This window comes from Corvus kubaryi, unplaced genomic scaffold, assembly GCF_017639235.1.
Source record: "Corvus kubaryi isolate FWS band 111438036 unplaced genomic scaffold, C.kubaryi_AGA036_p1.0 37308, whole genome shotgun sequence".
Classification (NCBI taxonomy): domain Eukaryota; kingdom Metazoa; phylum Chordata; class Aves; order Passeriformes; family Corvidae; genus Corvus; species Corvus kubaryi.
Genome location: NW_024581096.1, coordinates 14119868 through 14136605, shown reverse-complemented (window position 1 = coordinate 14136605; position 16738 = coordinate 14119868). Strand labels below are relative to the sequence as shown.

The 16738-nt window shown below is 44.0% G+C and overlaps 1 protein-coding gene across 6 annotated transcripts in view; it reads left to right on the top strand.

Annotated features, from left to right (window-relative positions):
- The window catches only part of LOC121664928 (phospholipid-transporting ATPase ID-like), an 84667-nt gene that overhangs the window by 12212 nt on the left and 55717 nt on the right, over nucleotides 1–16738 (top strand). For 3 of the 6 annotated variants that reach the window (XM_042028635.1, XM_042028639.1, XM_042028637.1), the window contains exon 2: nucleotides 7422–7500. In XM_042028635.1, coding sequence (XP_041884569.1) covers nucleotides 7458–7500 — 43 coding nt within the window. In that variant the 5' untranslated portion in view covers nucleotides 7422–7457. Of the gene's footprint in view, nucleotides 1–25; nucleotides 465–553; nucleotides 1074–7168; nucleotides 7233–7421; nucleotides 7501–16738 lie in introns of those variants that run through there. The other 3 variants (XM_042028634.1, XM_042028633.1, XM_042028638.1) reach the window with 3 other exon arrangements.

Here is a 16738-nt window from a genome sequence, read left to right as displayed (position 1 = left end):
GTTAACTGGGTTTCCCCAAGCCTAGGTGTTCTGCTTTTCTGCTTTACTCTTTCACAGTTTGTAGCACTGAAGCATTTTATTTTTAAAGGGAGCTACTACACTCTCCCTACAGGAAACAGAATATAAAAAAAGGAAAGGAGGAGGGAAAAAAAAATTTGGCAAGGAGCCAAGCCCAGTGACTGAAGTAAGAAGTAAGGAACTTGGAGTAAGTGTAGTTGCCGGGACGTTGTATGTCAGACCGAGTCAGCGGCGGACTTTAAGGGTGTCGGAGAGGACACACGATGCCCATCTCACAGCGCAGATAAGGTTTGCGCCCTTAGGTGAATGACCCGGCGCTGCGACTGCGAGCGAAGCTGTCGGTCTTGGGAGGGGATAAAGCTGCGTGTAAATGAGAAGAGAGGAGTATACCAGAGTGCTATGGAGGGCAGCAACTTTGTTGCTGTGACTTTCACAAGGCTTCAAGGGTAAGATTTAATGCTTTCCTTCCGCTCTCCTTTTCCCTGCCACTTTTAGGGGGGGCCGAAAACATGTGGGTTTTTTTTTTTTTTCCCAGACCCAAGAGTTTTGCGAAGCTTAATCAAAGCGCTCGGGGTTGAGCTTTTCCTACGGGCGAGCTGAGAGACGTCTGGGTGGAGTGAGCTGAGCTGTGCATGATTCCAAGCAGCAGCGGCCGGAGCAGCAGCAGCCGCCCGGGGAAGCTGCTATTGTTTGTTTCAGAGGGATCAGACCGCGTTCCTCTTTGGGAGCCCGCTCCGCCACAGCTGTTGATCCGTAACCTGAGCGTCGTTGCAGCTAACTTACCCAAAGGAGCTGAATGCAGTTTTTTAACTGCCATCCTGGTGTCAGTTTAAAGAGTGTTTTAATGAAGACAGATGGACGATGTTGGATCATTACTCTAAGACGTGGCAGATAACAGACTGAGCCTGTTTCCCAGCAATTACAGCTAATTGCATTGGCACATTTGAGTGTAGGGGTGGAAACGCGGAGTTTCACGGGCTTCTGTATGTATAGATTGGAACAGCACCAGAAAATATCTGTAGGGCTGGCTCACCTCATCCAGGATACCTCTTCAGGTATGAAAAAAGCAGGGAAGTTTCAGGGATACTTTCAAACTCTTTGCAGTGAGTCAGTAGGTGTAAACCAGAGACTACACTCGTTTTGTAAACCCTGATGCAAAGAGCGACCACTTACAGTGCCTTAAACTTATTCCGGGTTTTAGTTCTGCCAAATCTGACTTTAGTCCTGCAAAAGAGTAGTTCTGGGATTCAAGACACACATTTTGATTGTCCACCCTGCATCTCACTTTCTGTGTTTGCAAAGCGGGTAGTGGTACAACACATGCTATTCCCTGTTTTGCTCTTGAGGTATTCAAACACCGGAGGCTGTAAGGAGGGGTGGAGAAATGCAAATAGTAATGTATTTCAGTGCTAAATGATGATTAGTGCTAGTTCCTTCTAATGGCTGAAATTTTTGTGTCTGCTTTTGATAGAGAAAAGCAAATGTGTTCTGTTTGGAACCGAAATTTGACAAATTTGACTGAAATAGTTAGTACAGCTGTAGTTCAAAGTAAACATGCGTTTGTGTGGCACATGGCAAGGTCAGTTTGTGCCAGGTGTGCCAGGCCTTTATGCTGCTCTTACCAGAGCCTTGGCAAACACAGCACTGTGATGTCCTTCTTTTGCAATACCTGCGAGTGAATGTGACTGTCCAGCTCCAGCACATGACATGTGGCAGCAAAGGCATGGATAAAACAGGGAGGTTGAGGACCTGATGTATTTTAAATCCATAGTATCTTCTCAGTTGTGCCTCCAAATCCAGTGTAAAGTGATACATGTTTAAAATTTAGGGACTTGTATCTGGCATTTAACATCATTACTCCACCAAGAGCAATGGGTAGTGAAAGCAAGACGTTTTCAACCTTTTCTGTCCTGATGCTCAGTGCTTAGGATCTGTTTTCTTGTATGTTGAGTTATTGGTTGGATATTTAGTACTTGAGCCTGAAAATAATAGAATTCTAAGACCTGTGGGTGTTTGTGGTCACTACATCATCTAAACACAAATTTTAAAAAACTAAACTTATGTGCAAAAACTGACCTGATGTGAAAAGGTGAGTGGAGGCATGGTATGCTTTCTGAATTTGTATCTGCACGGAATTGTTTCAACTTTTTTGTGTGTATACATACGACAGGATATTTGATGGCAAAACTGACTGGAGAAATCTTGTTCTGCTGACTAATTCCCCTCATTTCTGGGTGCTTGCTTCTTGTACTATAGCACAATTCACTGCCCACTCAGATCTGATATGACCACTACTTGGGCAGGACTTTCAGTCCGTACTGAACTACACCCCATGATCTGGATTAAAATAACCCTTCCAAAAATGATTGTATTTAACATGGATCATTTCACAGAGTCTGGGAATGAAGTGATAGGAGCAGAGGCACCAAGTATATTCTAATCCGTATTTATCATTGAATCTGATGTATCATATAGCTTTGTCCAGAGAAATAGGGCCAAGAAACAAGACGTGTTTTCCATCCACGGCATCTGCTCTGCATTCATCCAGGTTGTGCCATGTCTTTTCTCATTTTGCCTCTCAAGACTGTGATGGTGGGAAGTGCCTCCCTCCACCCCCAGTTTGCAGTACAGCCCTCAGTGAACCTTTGCAAATTCCTCATGTTGTAGTTCACTGCAACTTGCCCCTTATGCAGGAGGAGCTTTGCAGTTGTGTTCTCAAGCCAAATAGTTGAATTGTGCAGTGGTTTGGGTTGGAAGGGACCTTAAAGATCATCCTGTTTAGCTCCCCTGCCATGGGCAGGGACATCTTCCACCAGACCGGGTTGCTTAGAGCCCTATCCAGCCTGGCCTTGAGCACTTCCAGGGATGGGACAGCCACAGCTTCTGTGGGCAACCTATTCCAGTGCCTCACCACCCTCACAGTTAAGAATGTCTTCCTAATATCTAATCTCAGCCTATCTCTTGCAGTTTGAAGCCATTCCCCCTTGTCCTGTCATTACATGTCTTGCCAAAAGTACCTCTCAAGTTCTCTTGTGGCCTCTTTAAGTACTGACATTTGCTCTGAGATCTCCCCAAAACCTTCCCTTCTCCAGGCTGAACAATCCCAGCTCTCTCATCCTTTCCTCATAGGAGAGATGCTCCATCCCTCTGATCATCTTGGTAGCCTCCCCTCTGGACTGGTTCCAGCAGGTCCCTGTCCCTCCTGTGCTGGGACCCCAGAGCTGGATGCAGTGCTTCAGGTGGGTCTCAGCAGAGCGGAGCAGAGGGGCAGAATCCCCTCCCTCCCCTGCTGCCCACGGGGGTCTGGATGCAGCCCAGGACACGTTTGGCTCTCTGGGCTGTGAGTGCACATGGCAAGCTCATGTTGAGGTTCTCATCCACTAGCTCCTTCAAGGCCTTCTCCTGGGGTCTGCTTTCAATCCATTCTCTGCCCAGCCTGTACTTGGGATTGCCTTGACCTGTCTGGCTTCTTTAAATAAGTCTGAACTTGGTTTATGAGAAAACATCCCTTCCTTATTCAAGAGCTGTCAAAGCAGCTTCTCGTTGTGGATATTGAAATACTCAGAGCCCGTGATCAAACTGTCAGCTGCCATAAAGCACGTGGATTGTCTTTGCAGATGTGTAAGCAATGGAGACACAGTTCATAGAGCCCTGTAGGTACAAAGGTGTTATATGTTGAGAGGGGATAATTTATTTGTCGCTTATACCCCCAATTCCCCATAAATGAAGAATGGGGAATTTGGACTTTAAATAATTTCTGCTATAGGCCCTGAAAATACAGGGAAGCAACATGTGTCCTGTTAAGCTGAAGGGTTGGACCTGCATGAGTGTTCAAATACTCTGAGCCTCAGTTGATTATTGAACAGTGCAGAATACGTGGGGTAAAAAGAAATAAAGAAAATCCAAAAATAATCAAGTGGAAAACGGAACAACAACAAAGAATCCAGAAGGGCTGACACAGACTGTGGAAAGCAACTAGAGGAGACTGAAGCAGCACTTCACTTTGCCTCACCATAGCTGGTACCAGAGAGACTTAAGAAAAACAGGAAATTGCCTTTTTTTTTTTTTGACTATAGAATGGTTTTTTTGGTGTGTTTATTGGTTTTTTAATTAATTCAGGAAAAGGAGGCTATGAAATTGTCCTACCAAAATTTGACAATACTTAATGCCACACAACCAATGAAATATGAGATAATTTTTTTCCCCTGGTAATTTTTTTTTTTTCCCAGAAAGCACAAAGAGAAATTAAAACTGTAATTAAAAATGGATGTGAGTGATAGGAGGCTGATGACCCATCACTGCAAGTTTGGAAGGGAAACTGAATCTCAGACTTAAAAAATAGAAAAGCAAAGAAAATGGAACAGAGGCATGAATTTTGATTACATGTGAAATCTGTGGGGAAAAAAAATACCCTGAGGGAGGTTGTTGATAAATACAGGTGCAAAGATGTTGGACTCTGCAGGTAGAATTGAGAGTTTAAAGTAAGCCAAGAAAAAAGACCTGGGACTGAAAGACAGGAGGAGCCAAGGTCATCCAAGCTGTCTGCACAAGCTGTGGTCATTGAGACAAACAGGAGCAGTACCTGTTGCTCCACCAAAGGGGACAACTTCACCATTACTTGCTTGTGTTTGTTTTCACACTGGCAGCTGGTGGTCAATGAACTCTCAGACTGAAAACAGACACCTGGAAGTGTGACAGTGTATTGTCACAGAGGGGGTGTGAGCAGGCAGCCTCTCACAGAAGCTACAGCCAGCATGAGAGTGGCTTTCCTCAGTAAAGAAGTATGGGGATTAGATGTGTGAGTCAATAACAAGACAGTAAAGGAAGAAATTTGCAATATTATGAAAATAAAGGGTACACCTCAATGCAACAGGGGTGTGCCCAGCTCTTAATGCCATCGTCTGTGTGCCCATTGAATACTGACACATTCTCAAATTACACTGTGGTTTGAGCAAGTCAGGAACTGAGTTTTGCCTAAAGGATCAGGTCAGCTTGGGAAGGATTCATACGTAACTCCTGGGATTTAACTAAGTGAGCAGGTATGCCGAGTCTGTGTGGTGGAAATGATGTACCGGAGAGGTAATTGGTACAAATGAATGTGGCAAAGTTACCTCCCATGTCTGCCTTAAAAGGCAAAGTTTTGTGGGAATTGAAAGCCTGTAAGGGTATTTGTGCTGGCTATGATGGTAACTTAAATTTACTGCTGAGTGAAGACGTTCAATCAATGCAATCCTGATTTAATGCACTGTGGGAACTACATGCCTTCCATATCAGAACAGTGTATTGTTTCAGTCTTCTTGTCACACTGCACTCCCACCAGAAACCAGTGTTCAAAGAATCACAGTAATTAACAAAAGCTATATGTCAGAGCTGAAGGGAGTTGCAGGTTTTTGTTCAGAAGATGTGAAGGTCTATTGTTTGTTTCATGTTATTGATGCTGAAAGAAGGCTTATAACCACCTTCTCTTCTCTGCTCCCCCAAAAACATAAACATCTTTATTTCACGCTCTGCTGAAATTATATGCCTTGTCAATTGAGCGCACAGCTGGGAGAAGTTTGGGAGCTGGGGATTGTTTTTCTAAAATGTTTGGAAAATACAAGAAGATCCAAGGTTCATATGGATCATGTAATCATCAATATGATGATTATAACCAGTTAACCTTTTGCATCTTTGTGCTGACAGTGAACAGTGACTATTGTTTTTTAAAATGTTTCGCAAATAAAGCAGCATCCAGAGTTCATATGACTCATGTAATCATCAATATTCTGATGACAACCAGTCAACCTTTTGCATCCCTGTGCTGCCAGGATTACCAGATTAGTGATTATCAGATCTGTGGCTCTCGGTGCTTTTGGAAATCTGAGGTATTTACCTCTGTGTGTGTGGGTAGTGTCTCGCTCTCCCCACCATCTTACGGGGAGCTCTCTGTCCTAGTTAGTAGGATTTCGTAAGACATAATAGTAATTCCAAAACATGGAAGAAATATGTTGAAAGTGATTGACTGAGCTCAGGGATGGAAAGTTAGTTTGGTCAGCAGGATCGAGGAAGCTTTAGGTTGTGATATATTGATGCATATTTTAACTTTAAGTGGTTTGGCTTCGTGGGCAGAGAAATTCTGGGGAGAGGTGTTGCCAAAGCATTTGTCATGATGAGCAGAAACAATTGATGAATGAAAGGAAAGGGACTTCTTCCAAGCAGAGTGGGCACAAAGAGGCTCCCAGACCCCTCACTGAATTCAGACTCACTGAGCTGTAGCTGCTAAATAGAGCTTTGCTTTAGCATCTGGGGCAGAGATCTGTGCAGAAGTTTGACCTATGCAAGGATGGTAGAGTTTTCCTTAAAGTTTACCTGTATTTTCTGAAAAGACATGAAGCCTAAACTTGCACCGGCAGTGTTGTATCAGGCTTGCATTTGGGCAGTGGCACAGGCTATGTTTGCACATGTGTGTTTCCAAAATATGATATATTTGTTATTCCTGTCTCCTTATGCACCCTTGCTTTACACAGATAGCATGGGATAAAGTGCAAAAACTACATTCTGTCACCTAGAAAACTTGTTACAGATAGATTGTGACTCCCTTAAGTGTCTCAGCTTGGCTCACTGACCACTTAAACAACTGGCAGAGTGTTCCTGTTGATTCAGGCTCCGGGTCACAGAGCAATGCCAGCTTTTCTCATGTTCACAGATCCCCTAGGTTGTCAGCACCAACATCACCTTCAAATCCTTTAAATAAACTTGTCTGATGATTAGGACACAGAAAGTTTCACTACCAGCCAGTTTGGATGTGATTTTTTTTTTTTTTTTAAATGCTCAATTCCTCTGCCTATCAGGATGTATTCGGGGCCTTAAATGCATTTCTGGTGCCTGGCTTTAGGTTTCTGGGCCAAGTAGTTTGCAGCCAATGGGGGAGAAATGTCATTCTAGTCTGCCCAAACATGCAGGATGACCAGCAATGGACAACAGTGTGAGCCAGCACATGTTGAGCAGAGGCGGATTTACAGGAAACCAGTGCTTCCCGCTGCTTCCTCCTCTTCAAGGAAGCTGGTCTTGCTCTGGGTAGACACGCAGTTCCTCTGTGCCTTAAGTACAAGCCCTGCGTGTGTATTTCTCATTTTCATATAGCACCAATGTAGCGGGAATGTCCTTTCCAGTCTCTCCTCCACTGGCCCCTTCTTTGTGCCATGTCAGGAGATGAATTGATCAGCATGTCCAAGGTAGGGTAGCCCACTGATGCAGTGCAACCTGAAAACCTAAGATTGTTTTGTATTTTAAAGCATTCTAGATGATAAACTGTGGCTATTGGCCACAGTGTTTAGGAGTTTGTTTCCCTCATTTTTTTGGCATATAATTACATGTATGTGATGCTGTATTTGTTGTGAATTGCCTTCTCTTTTCTCTTGTAGAAATTCCATGGAGTTGGACTAAAATAAAGTTCTGGGATGTCTCTATTTGGATTAAAATTTGGAAAGAAGAAATTGAAAGGTGAGTGTGGTCTGGTAATGCCATTATCATGGGAGCAAAGGAATGTAAATACAGCACACATGCAAGTCCTTGAGCTCCTGTTTGGGAGCATGTCTGGCCCTGCAGAGCAGGTGGGGGAAGATACACTTTCTTTCCTTTTCCTGAATTTCATACTACCTTGGGGGAGTGCTGTGGACTGGGTGCCAGTGAACAGGGGCACATCTGCAACAGAGCCAGCTACAGAGTTGGTGCGCTGTTGTGACACATGACTGCCTTGGGGAAATTGAATTTTGGTGGGTTTTTTTATGCAAGAATCCTTTGCAGGTGTGGGGTGGATGAGCAAAGCACAGTGCAAAGATCCAGTGCAGTCTTTGGATGATGAAACGTACTGGTGCAACTCAAATTCTGTGTTCAGTTTTGAGCCCCTCACAAGAAAGATGGAGGTGCTGGAGCATGTCCAGAGAAGTGAAAAGAAGCTGGTGAAGGGTCTAGAGCACAAGTCTTGTAAAGAGCAGCTGAGGGAGCTGGGGGGCATTTAACCTGGAGAAAAAGAGTCTCAGAGGAGACTTTATTGCCCTCTTAAACTACTTGAAGCTGTAGTTAGGTGTAGGTCAGTCTCTTCTACTAGGTAACAAGCAACAGGACAAGAAGAAATGGCCTTAAGATATACTAGGGGAAGTTTAGATTGGGTGTTAGGAAAAATTTCTTCACAGAAGGGGTTGTCAAGCACTGGAACAGGCTGCCCATGGCAGTGGTAGAGTCACCATCTCTGGAGGTATTTAGTGGATGTGCAGATGTGGCATTTAGGGATACGGTTTAGCGGTGGAGTTGGCTGGGTAAACAGTTGGATTCGCTGATCTTGGAGGTCTTTTCCAGCCTAACAATTGCATGATTCTACTTTATGATGGCAATGGCCCCGATATTTCCTTCAATCAGAAACAGGAAGAAGAGTAAATCAGAGACATGCACCCTGAGAGCACATGTGTGTGCACCCTGGAAGACCCAGTGTGGAGCCTCTGGTCAGGGATCCAGGTCTGCAGATACAGTGAAGAGGGAAAGTCTCTAGCCTTTCCTTTCAGGGTGTTCCTCCCTGTGTTTGATGAATGTGGAATTACTGCCCTACTTGTATTTTGACATTAAATTATTTTCCAACCTCTCTGAGCTCAGAGGACTGAACAGCTTTTTCCCAGGGGTTTATTTTTGCAATTGTGCTGCTATTTCCCCTTCCTGGACCAGGGCAGACTGTGAGCCCTGCTTTTAAGACAGGGGCATCCGTTTGCTTCTCTGGCAGTCCCAGGAGAGGAGGTTGCGAATGCTTCCAGGGCAGGGTCTCTGCCAGCCCGAGATCTTTTTTACCTCATCTTGGCTTTGCTGATGAGGGAGTACCGGTTTGTCTGTGAGCCACCATCCACTCAGGGCATCCCCACTTGTTAAGCAGTAGCTGTTCAGATTATCAAAAAGATTCTGTTGCTATATTAGGAAAGTGTTGTGTTTTTCCTGGGCCTGGGCCTGGGTTTTAGCAGAGAAGAATTCAGCCCCACCCTCTTCAGACAAGTATTTGAGAAACTCAGATCTTCCTAGATATAAACCCTATATTTTTTTGGGAAAAATAATTTATTTTCACATCTGATCATAAGTTCAAAACCAATGAAAGCAAACTGGAAATAGTTCAGAGGATAAAGGAAGCTGGGGCAATCAGGGAATGAGGAGCTTCCATAACAGGAAGCTAAGAGTGTTTTCTCCTCCCCTTTTGTTTTTAATTATTTTGCCTTGCAGCCCCAAGCTATGAGTGCTCCTTGCAAACATTTCACTAGGCATAAATGCCAGTGTTGAAGTGCAATTTTAATCCAAGAGTTTATAAGTTTTATGTTTGCAGAAGTCCAAAGGACTGTACTGCCTGAGAGCAGGCAAGGCCCTCCCACAGGGAACATCCCATGTGCTCATCTTGGAGGGACAGTATTGCTTATGAAAAGATGAAATTTCTGTTCCAAAAACAAAGCTGGATGATGTTCAACCTTGATGAAGAGCCGTGCTCATGGTATGACCTCCATGGGAGGGAATGGATTACCTCAGGCATCAGCCGCTGGATCTGGGATCAGGATTGCTCCCACGAGATCCAGTGTTTCTACCCAGCAAGACATGGTTTCCACTTGAGCTGAAGTGGAGGCGAAATTTGATAGGTGTAGTTTAAGAGGACAGGTTACGTGGTCTTAAGTTTCTTGGAGATAAGAGTTGGCTTTTTGTAGTTTCAAGTTCTTTATAGAAGTAATCAGGAATGTAACTAAAACGCAGGTCATGTCAGACAGACAAAAATGCCTAGCTCCTGGAAGCTGTTCAGCTGAAGCAGGGAAGTACACCTCTTAGATAAGCAGCAGTGGTGTTTCTGTGGAAAAGGTGCCTGAGATCTTTTATGCTGAGCTAAAAGAAACAGAGAGGAAGGGGGGCACTCCTAGTTCATGGAGTGTATGGAAGGTTGGAGATGGCTGATAATTGTGGAATATCTCTACTCACTGGCTTCATCCCATGGCAGTTTAGTTCAGCATTGGAGCTTCATACCTCGAGGACAGGGATAGGCAGATACTGTCCATGAAAAAAATGGGAATAGAGAGCAGAGTGAATTCAACTACATGGATGGAAGGGCAGTCATTGCAGCAGTTTCATCTCCATAAGCCCAGCCTCAGGGCACTGTGAGAGGAAGAGGAAGGTTATAAATTGAGGTAGTGCTTTTGGAAAGCTCCGCTGAGTTTTCCTTCTTGCTGCTCACCAAGGCAACTGGACTTGGAGCAGTCGGGCTCTGGGAAGGACTTGGCAGCTCAGGGGGAAGGCAGCCCACAACTGGCACTACGGGACACCAAGCTCAGCTGCCTTCTGGGATCCCCACTCTGATCTAATAGGAAATGTCTCACCACAATAGACACTGAATATGAAAAATGTATTTATTTTTACATAATTTCCCATGAGGGAAATAACTGTGAATTGAAAAACTTCTCAAAGTTCGTTTTGGAGCTGTATTTATTTTTATGATTTTTTTGCATCACTTCCTATCACTGTGCCTTGCTGTTATTAACAACATGTGCAATTGTGTCAAGCTGCGGCATTTACCAGCATGTCTAGGAGATACTGTTTTCTAGTAAAGGAAATTATATGTGACAGCCAGTGACTGTCAGACTAGTTTTCAAAATAAAAACAAAATACTATTTCAGCTGCTTTTTTTGGCATGTTAATATTAGTCAAAATATTGTGAACTACTATCAGAAATAAAACCAGGACATGGAGTGATACAAAATTCTAAACCAAATGGGTGGGCAAGGGGGGGGTGGGGGCAGAAATCAAATTTTTTCAAAATGAGGAAGAGACAATTTGTACAGCCAATATATTTTAAAAATGTATGTTTCATTCTGAAGCAGACTGAAACAAATACAAAAAGACGTAGATGCTTCTTGAGAATTAATTTGTTGCCAGGCATTTTTGAGACATGGTGAGTGGGAGTCCCCACCTCTGCCCAGAGCCGGGGCATGTGGGTGAGACATTGCCAGGAGTAGAAAAGGAAGGAAAACCAGAACTGGTGTTATTGCAGGAGATGGGAAAAGGGAGAGATGAGTCAGCCCGTGTCTCTTCCTAGAAAAACCTAAATGGGAATATTTTCAGGTTTAAGGTTATCCAACACTTCTTCCACCTGTGTCCCAAGAGAGCTGTTTGACCACAAGTGTTGTACATGCTGGGCAAATCTGAGGCATCCTTTTGGAGCTCTCTGTTCTTCTGTTCTCTCTTCTTATGGTGATAATAAAAAATGCTGCTTTTAGAAAAGGGCAGGCTCTACCACTGAACTTTATGTTGATATTAAAAATTTACTAAACCTGAGGTGGAAATATTTCCAGTTCACCCTCAGGGTTTTTTATTTCAGACCTTTCATCTGCTGTATGAAAATGGAAGAGGTCAGTATATCACATAAGTGGGTCCTCTGTTAGTGATTCCAGTAGCAAAATAATTTGGCTTTCTATACCAGGGATGTATGAAGTGTTTTACCTGTGTGAGAAATTCCCCTATATGTGGTGTTTGTTTGATGCTTAGCAGGAGGCTAAGCTCAGTACAATCACCAAAGATGCAGTCCATGACCACAAAAGTGTATTTCTTGCATTTTTTTATTTCTTCAGGAGGAAGGAGGTTTCTTGGTTTTTTGAGGCAAAAAGACACAATAAATATATTTATTAATAATTGAAGGACAGGAAGGAGGAAATAGGGCTAAACCCATTGATGATGGTGTCGCTGTAAGGTCACGATGCATGCTTTTTCTTTATTAAATGCCTCACACTCAGCACAATCTACTCCATTTCAGAGATGAAAATTGCCAGCATAAATCCTCACCAGCCAGAGCAGCCAGAGAGTCTCCCTAGAAAAGGGGGCATCTGCACATTAAAAATGTGTGGGTTTGTAGCATGGAGCCCTGGAGAGCCCGACCTCTGAGTCAATAAAAAAACCACATTTGTTTGCCAGGCAGCTGGGCATGTTCCTGCTCCCAGATGGGTTTGGCTCTGACCTCCCTCTCCCTGTTTCCATCCCACTGGTTTCTCACTGCTCCTGCTGCCCCAGCCATGCTCGCTGAACCCTGCCAGGCTCTGGCTGCAGTTCAGGGCAGGGATGGGCTTTGGTTTCGTGCTGCAGAGCAGCAGGTGCGCAGCACCGGTCAGGTTACAGCATGAGGGTGACACTCAGGTGATGGGGGTCTGACAAATGTCTGTGTCCCAGACTGGCTGTGAAATACAGATATTTAACCAGTATGACCCTCAGACCTGTCATATGGCTCTTTGTTTCATCCATACGTCCTCTGATCCATATGAGATAATGAACTTCTCGTGTAAAGGTCCCTGGCTTTGGTTTTGGAAGGAGTTCACTCGTTGCAGCTCTGATCCCAGCAAGGTGCTGCTGTGTTATGAATGTGAAAACCTGTGGTATCAGTGCTGTAAAATAATCCCATTCTCTTTACCTCAACAACTGGGACTCTACCCACATACAGTACCTGCAAATCAAGACACTTGTTGCATGGTTCTTTCACCCCTAATGATTGCAAAAAGGGGCAATTATTGCTTTAAGGTGCAAGGAGATTTTAGCTATTAGGTTGTATAATAACCTCCTAGGAGAAGAGGATTTTGGTTGCCTAACACAGTATATGATGACTTTGCCCTCTCCCATGGAGTTGCCTTTCAATGGAGACTGTAATTCTCAGTTTTTTTGAGGGGAGGATAGAGGTACTGACTTACCATGGCAGTTTCCAGTCTCTTGTGCACCTGGAGGAACAGTCTCGCAAAGACCAGAAAATAGGGCCAGGATTTCTCTGCCTGTTCAGAGATGACTGATCTCCTGCATGCTGAGTGTGAGGTGGCCATAGTTGAGAGGTGATACTGAAAGCTGGGCCACACAGTGATGATGAGGTGCCCAAAGTAAGGACAACAAAAGTAGGAGGGAGATGGGACAAGGAGGATGTAGCAGGAGACACATCATGAGTTGTGTGACTGGAGGGGGTCTTCTGAGACTGCTTATAGCCTGTTGCAGGGGAGCCCTGAATTACAGTCCCAGTAGGGTCAGTTCCCTTGGAACCAGAACAATCTGTTACAGCTTTCACAACTTGGTAAGGATAATAGCTTTGCTAAGAGCTACTCTGTAAGGGAAGCTGGGGAGATGAGTCCAGCTCCTGGATGCCACTCTTTGTAGCTGGTCCAGGGCAGAGTTTTTGCTCTTGAGGTCACTTGTTTAAAGGGTGGAGGAGAGATTATTATTTTTACAGAGTTTATGCTGTCTCTGTTTTGTTGTCAGGGTTAGTTACGCAGGCACTCCCCTAATTGGGCTGTGTTCATTTCTTGCAGGAGGTATCAGTGCCTAGTTTGTGTAGGACTTGGCAAAACCAGGCAGATCTTAACCTCCCGTTTATTGGAGCCACAAGACCCAATATCTACAAAAGTTTTCCAATACCCCATTGAAAGCACTTCTCTTGGCACATGCTCCTTAGCATAAACCAGAAACAAATTTCCAGGCTGTCTGATCAGATCTTGAATCTAACCTTTTGCAGGACTTTTCCATGCAGCAGTCTTAAAGTAAGAGGCTGGTGGGCTGGCCAGTTACATTTATAGCTGATTTTTTGGCATGGGTTTTATTTTATTAAATACAGATGTTACTCTGAGGTTTAGCTTCTAAAACTGTCTGCCTGAGAAAACAGGCACTTTCCCACTGACTTGGTCTCAGTGGTTAGACCAAGAACTGGGCACTAAGCCATATTTATGTACGCCGAGTTTCCACTGATGAATAATTTAAAATAGTTTTCAGTGGCAGTGAAATGAAAACTTGGAGCACAAATACCATTCCTTCTTTCCAGTGAATGCAATTTGCAGAAGCAGAACATTTGACTTGCTTAGAGATATATTAAAAAGTTTCAAGAAATGAAAAACTTCTCATCTGATATCCGTACAGCTTTCCCCTCCCTTTTTCCTCATTGCTTTCAGAAGCAACAGGGCATGATAAGACACGCATGCTTGGATCTACAGCCAGAAACCCCTGAGTTATGGTTTCCAGGCAAAGCTGGTATAATGCTTGACTTTTCTTAAATTTTTGTTTATTGTGGTGATCCAAGAGTCTTCATTTCTGCGCACACTGTTCCAGAAACAAACAGGAGTCGCATGGTCTGTGATGGTTGAGAACTGCTGGATTAGGAGGCACAGCAGTAGGACCTCAGTGTCTTCAGCTGGTAAAAACCACTGAGGCAGTGTTGGCCTGTGCATGTGGTCAGAGTGGTTCTCCTTTGGTGTAGCCAGAGGACAGGAAGTTCTCCTTGTTGATGCTGTTGGATGAGGCTCCCTGTGAAATTTATTGTGATTTTTCTTGATTTAGCCAAAGGTATTGGCTGTTACCCAGCAGGAAAAAACTGAATTCTCGCCACTAGAAATTAGTCTCATGTTTTGGCCTTTAGGGACGCTGCCTCTGAGAGGGATGGATGGCTATGGCAGAGAAAGGCTCCGTTCAGTTTTGAACCAGATTCACAGTTAGCTGGGGCCTTCAGAAAGGCGTTATCACAGAAAACCTGTGCTTAGGTGCCATATGGGAGTGCAGTGCCTTGATTTTAATTTCTGTTCTGTTTCATGTCCCACTGCCTCGTTTCTCTGCCATCCCAGAGCCGTTTGCTGCCATTAATGTTTCTCATATGAAAGCCATTTGGAGGCTGCATCTCTCACTGTTCTGAGAGGCTCCTTTCCTCACTGGGGCACATAGGTGTGTCAGCTTCTTTCTAAGAGCATTTGAGACTCTTGAGTTCAAATCCATGTGTCAAGTGCCTCTTCCCTGGCTGCAAAGACCGTGGGGGCAACCTGAGAAAGGGGATGGCTTCTTGCTCCCCCAGTGTGCCCTGGGAAGAGCAAAGGAACTCAGGGCATGTTCAGCTGCTGCCTGTAGCGCTTGGATTTCCGTTTCTGCATACAAAACAGAAGGCCACTGAGGACTTCAGAAGCTGCTGTGTGACACCGAGGCTCTGCCGTGTAGCCCGAGAGGCTTTCAAGCTTTGTCACCTATTCCTATTTACATTAACACCATTTATCTTTTCTGTGACATTTCTTCCAGGACTAGACTTGGAGCCCCTGAGGAGGGGATAAGGGTAGCACTTACTGTATGGCAGGAAACAGGCAAGTGTTGGGAACTTCTGTTTTTAACAAATAGGTTTATCTTTCATCAGCTTTGAGATTCCCGGTTGCTCTGAGGAAAATTCCTGAAGGAGCACACAACACAATAGTTGAAGCCCAGCAAGTCTGGACCTCTTGAGCTCTGCTTCTGTTTTCCTCTGGGACACCAGATAAGTGACTCTGATCTCTTAGTACATTGTTCTCCCTGTTGTGAAGATAAGAAAAATTTGTCTGAGGAAATCGGTGAAGGATTATTAAGCACTTTGAGGGTACTGAATGAAGCCGCTGTGGTTGATCTGAATCATCCATTTGGGGCAGATGGCAGCTGATTTCAAAATGACTGATACTGTTAGATGTGCCTGAAGAAGGAGAAGAGCACATTTGCCTGCTCACATTAGCTTCACGTTAGTGATTAGAGGGCTTGATGAAAACAGCCTACAGACAGATACTAAAAAATGTTGGTTTGAAAAAGGGCTTAAAAATTAGGGATGCTGTATATTTACAGGGTCATTGGAGGAAAAGGAGGAAGACTAGCAGTTCGGTGCACTGAACAGCTTAGATGCTTGCTAATGCAAAAGTGGACAAACAGGAAGAACTAGAAGAAATGATGTCTTAACACATCATCATATAATAGGTGTAACAAACACCTGCTGTGGTAACTCATGAGGCTGGAATATTAATAGAAAAGAATAAAACTTAATTCTGTAAGGTTAACAGAGGTTTTCCTTTTATGACTGCGTGGTCTGAGATGCAGCTTGAAGAAAGAGATGAACAAATTGCAGATCTCTGAGTAATGCTACAAGGTAAAGAACACAGGCATGGCAAAACAAGGACAGTCTTTTGTGGGGAAAAAAAAAAGAAAATACAGTTTTCTGAGAGGCAGGGCATGGTGGTAAATGAAGAATTCTAGCTATGCAGAGGCAGAGTTGGAGAGAAGTGTGGAGGAACAGGACCTACTCAGCTGGCACAGAGTTTTGGTGCAGAGGTGGATAACTTTTTGGAGAGGAGAGGAAGTTGTTTCAGAAGTGATTCCCTCCAAAAAGGAAGGGAATGGGAGGAGTTGGCTGGTCCTCTGAAAGCTGGAGGGAGTGTAAACAGGAATAGTTACGAAATGATGGGATGATACTTAGGAAAAAGTGACAGTATCAAATTGTTTAACATTAACTTCAAGAAGGAAACCTTCAGTAAATATGAAGAACTAATAACTGAGGTCTCATGGGAAAGAATCCTGGGGTGGAGGGAGAATTAGGCAGGGCTGTCATTTCCTTAAATAATTGATATTAAGGGGACGTATATTATTAATTGATATTAAGGGCACATGTATATGTTATCACCTTTCAGAGAAATGCTCAGAAAGGTGAGTGAGGTGGTGAAATCAGAAGCTCCCCATTTGCTTCAGACAAAGGAAGGATGCCTGTAGAAGGTGCAGAACTGTTTTATCCAGCACAAACAGTGTGGCAAAGGCTCAAAGTGAGGAAAGTCTATCAAGGACGTAAAGGGCAATAAAAGTTGTTCTCTAAGAGCTGTGGTCTTTGGGGAGGCTCAGTGGAAAAGGCCTAGCAAATAAAGCTAAGAAATCAGGGGTTTTCTTATGGGGT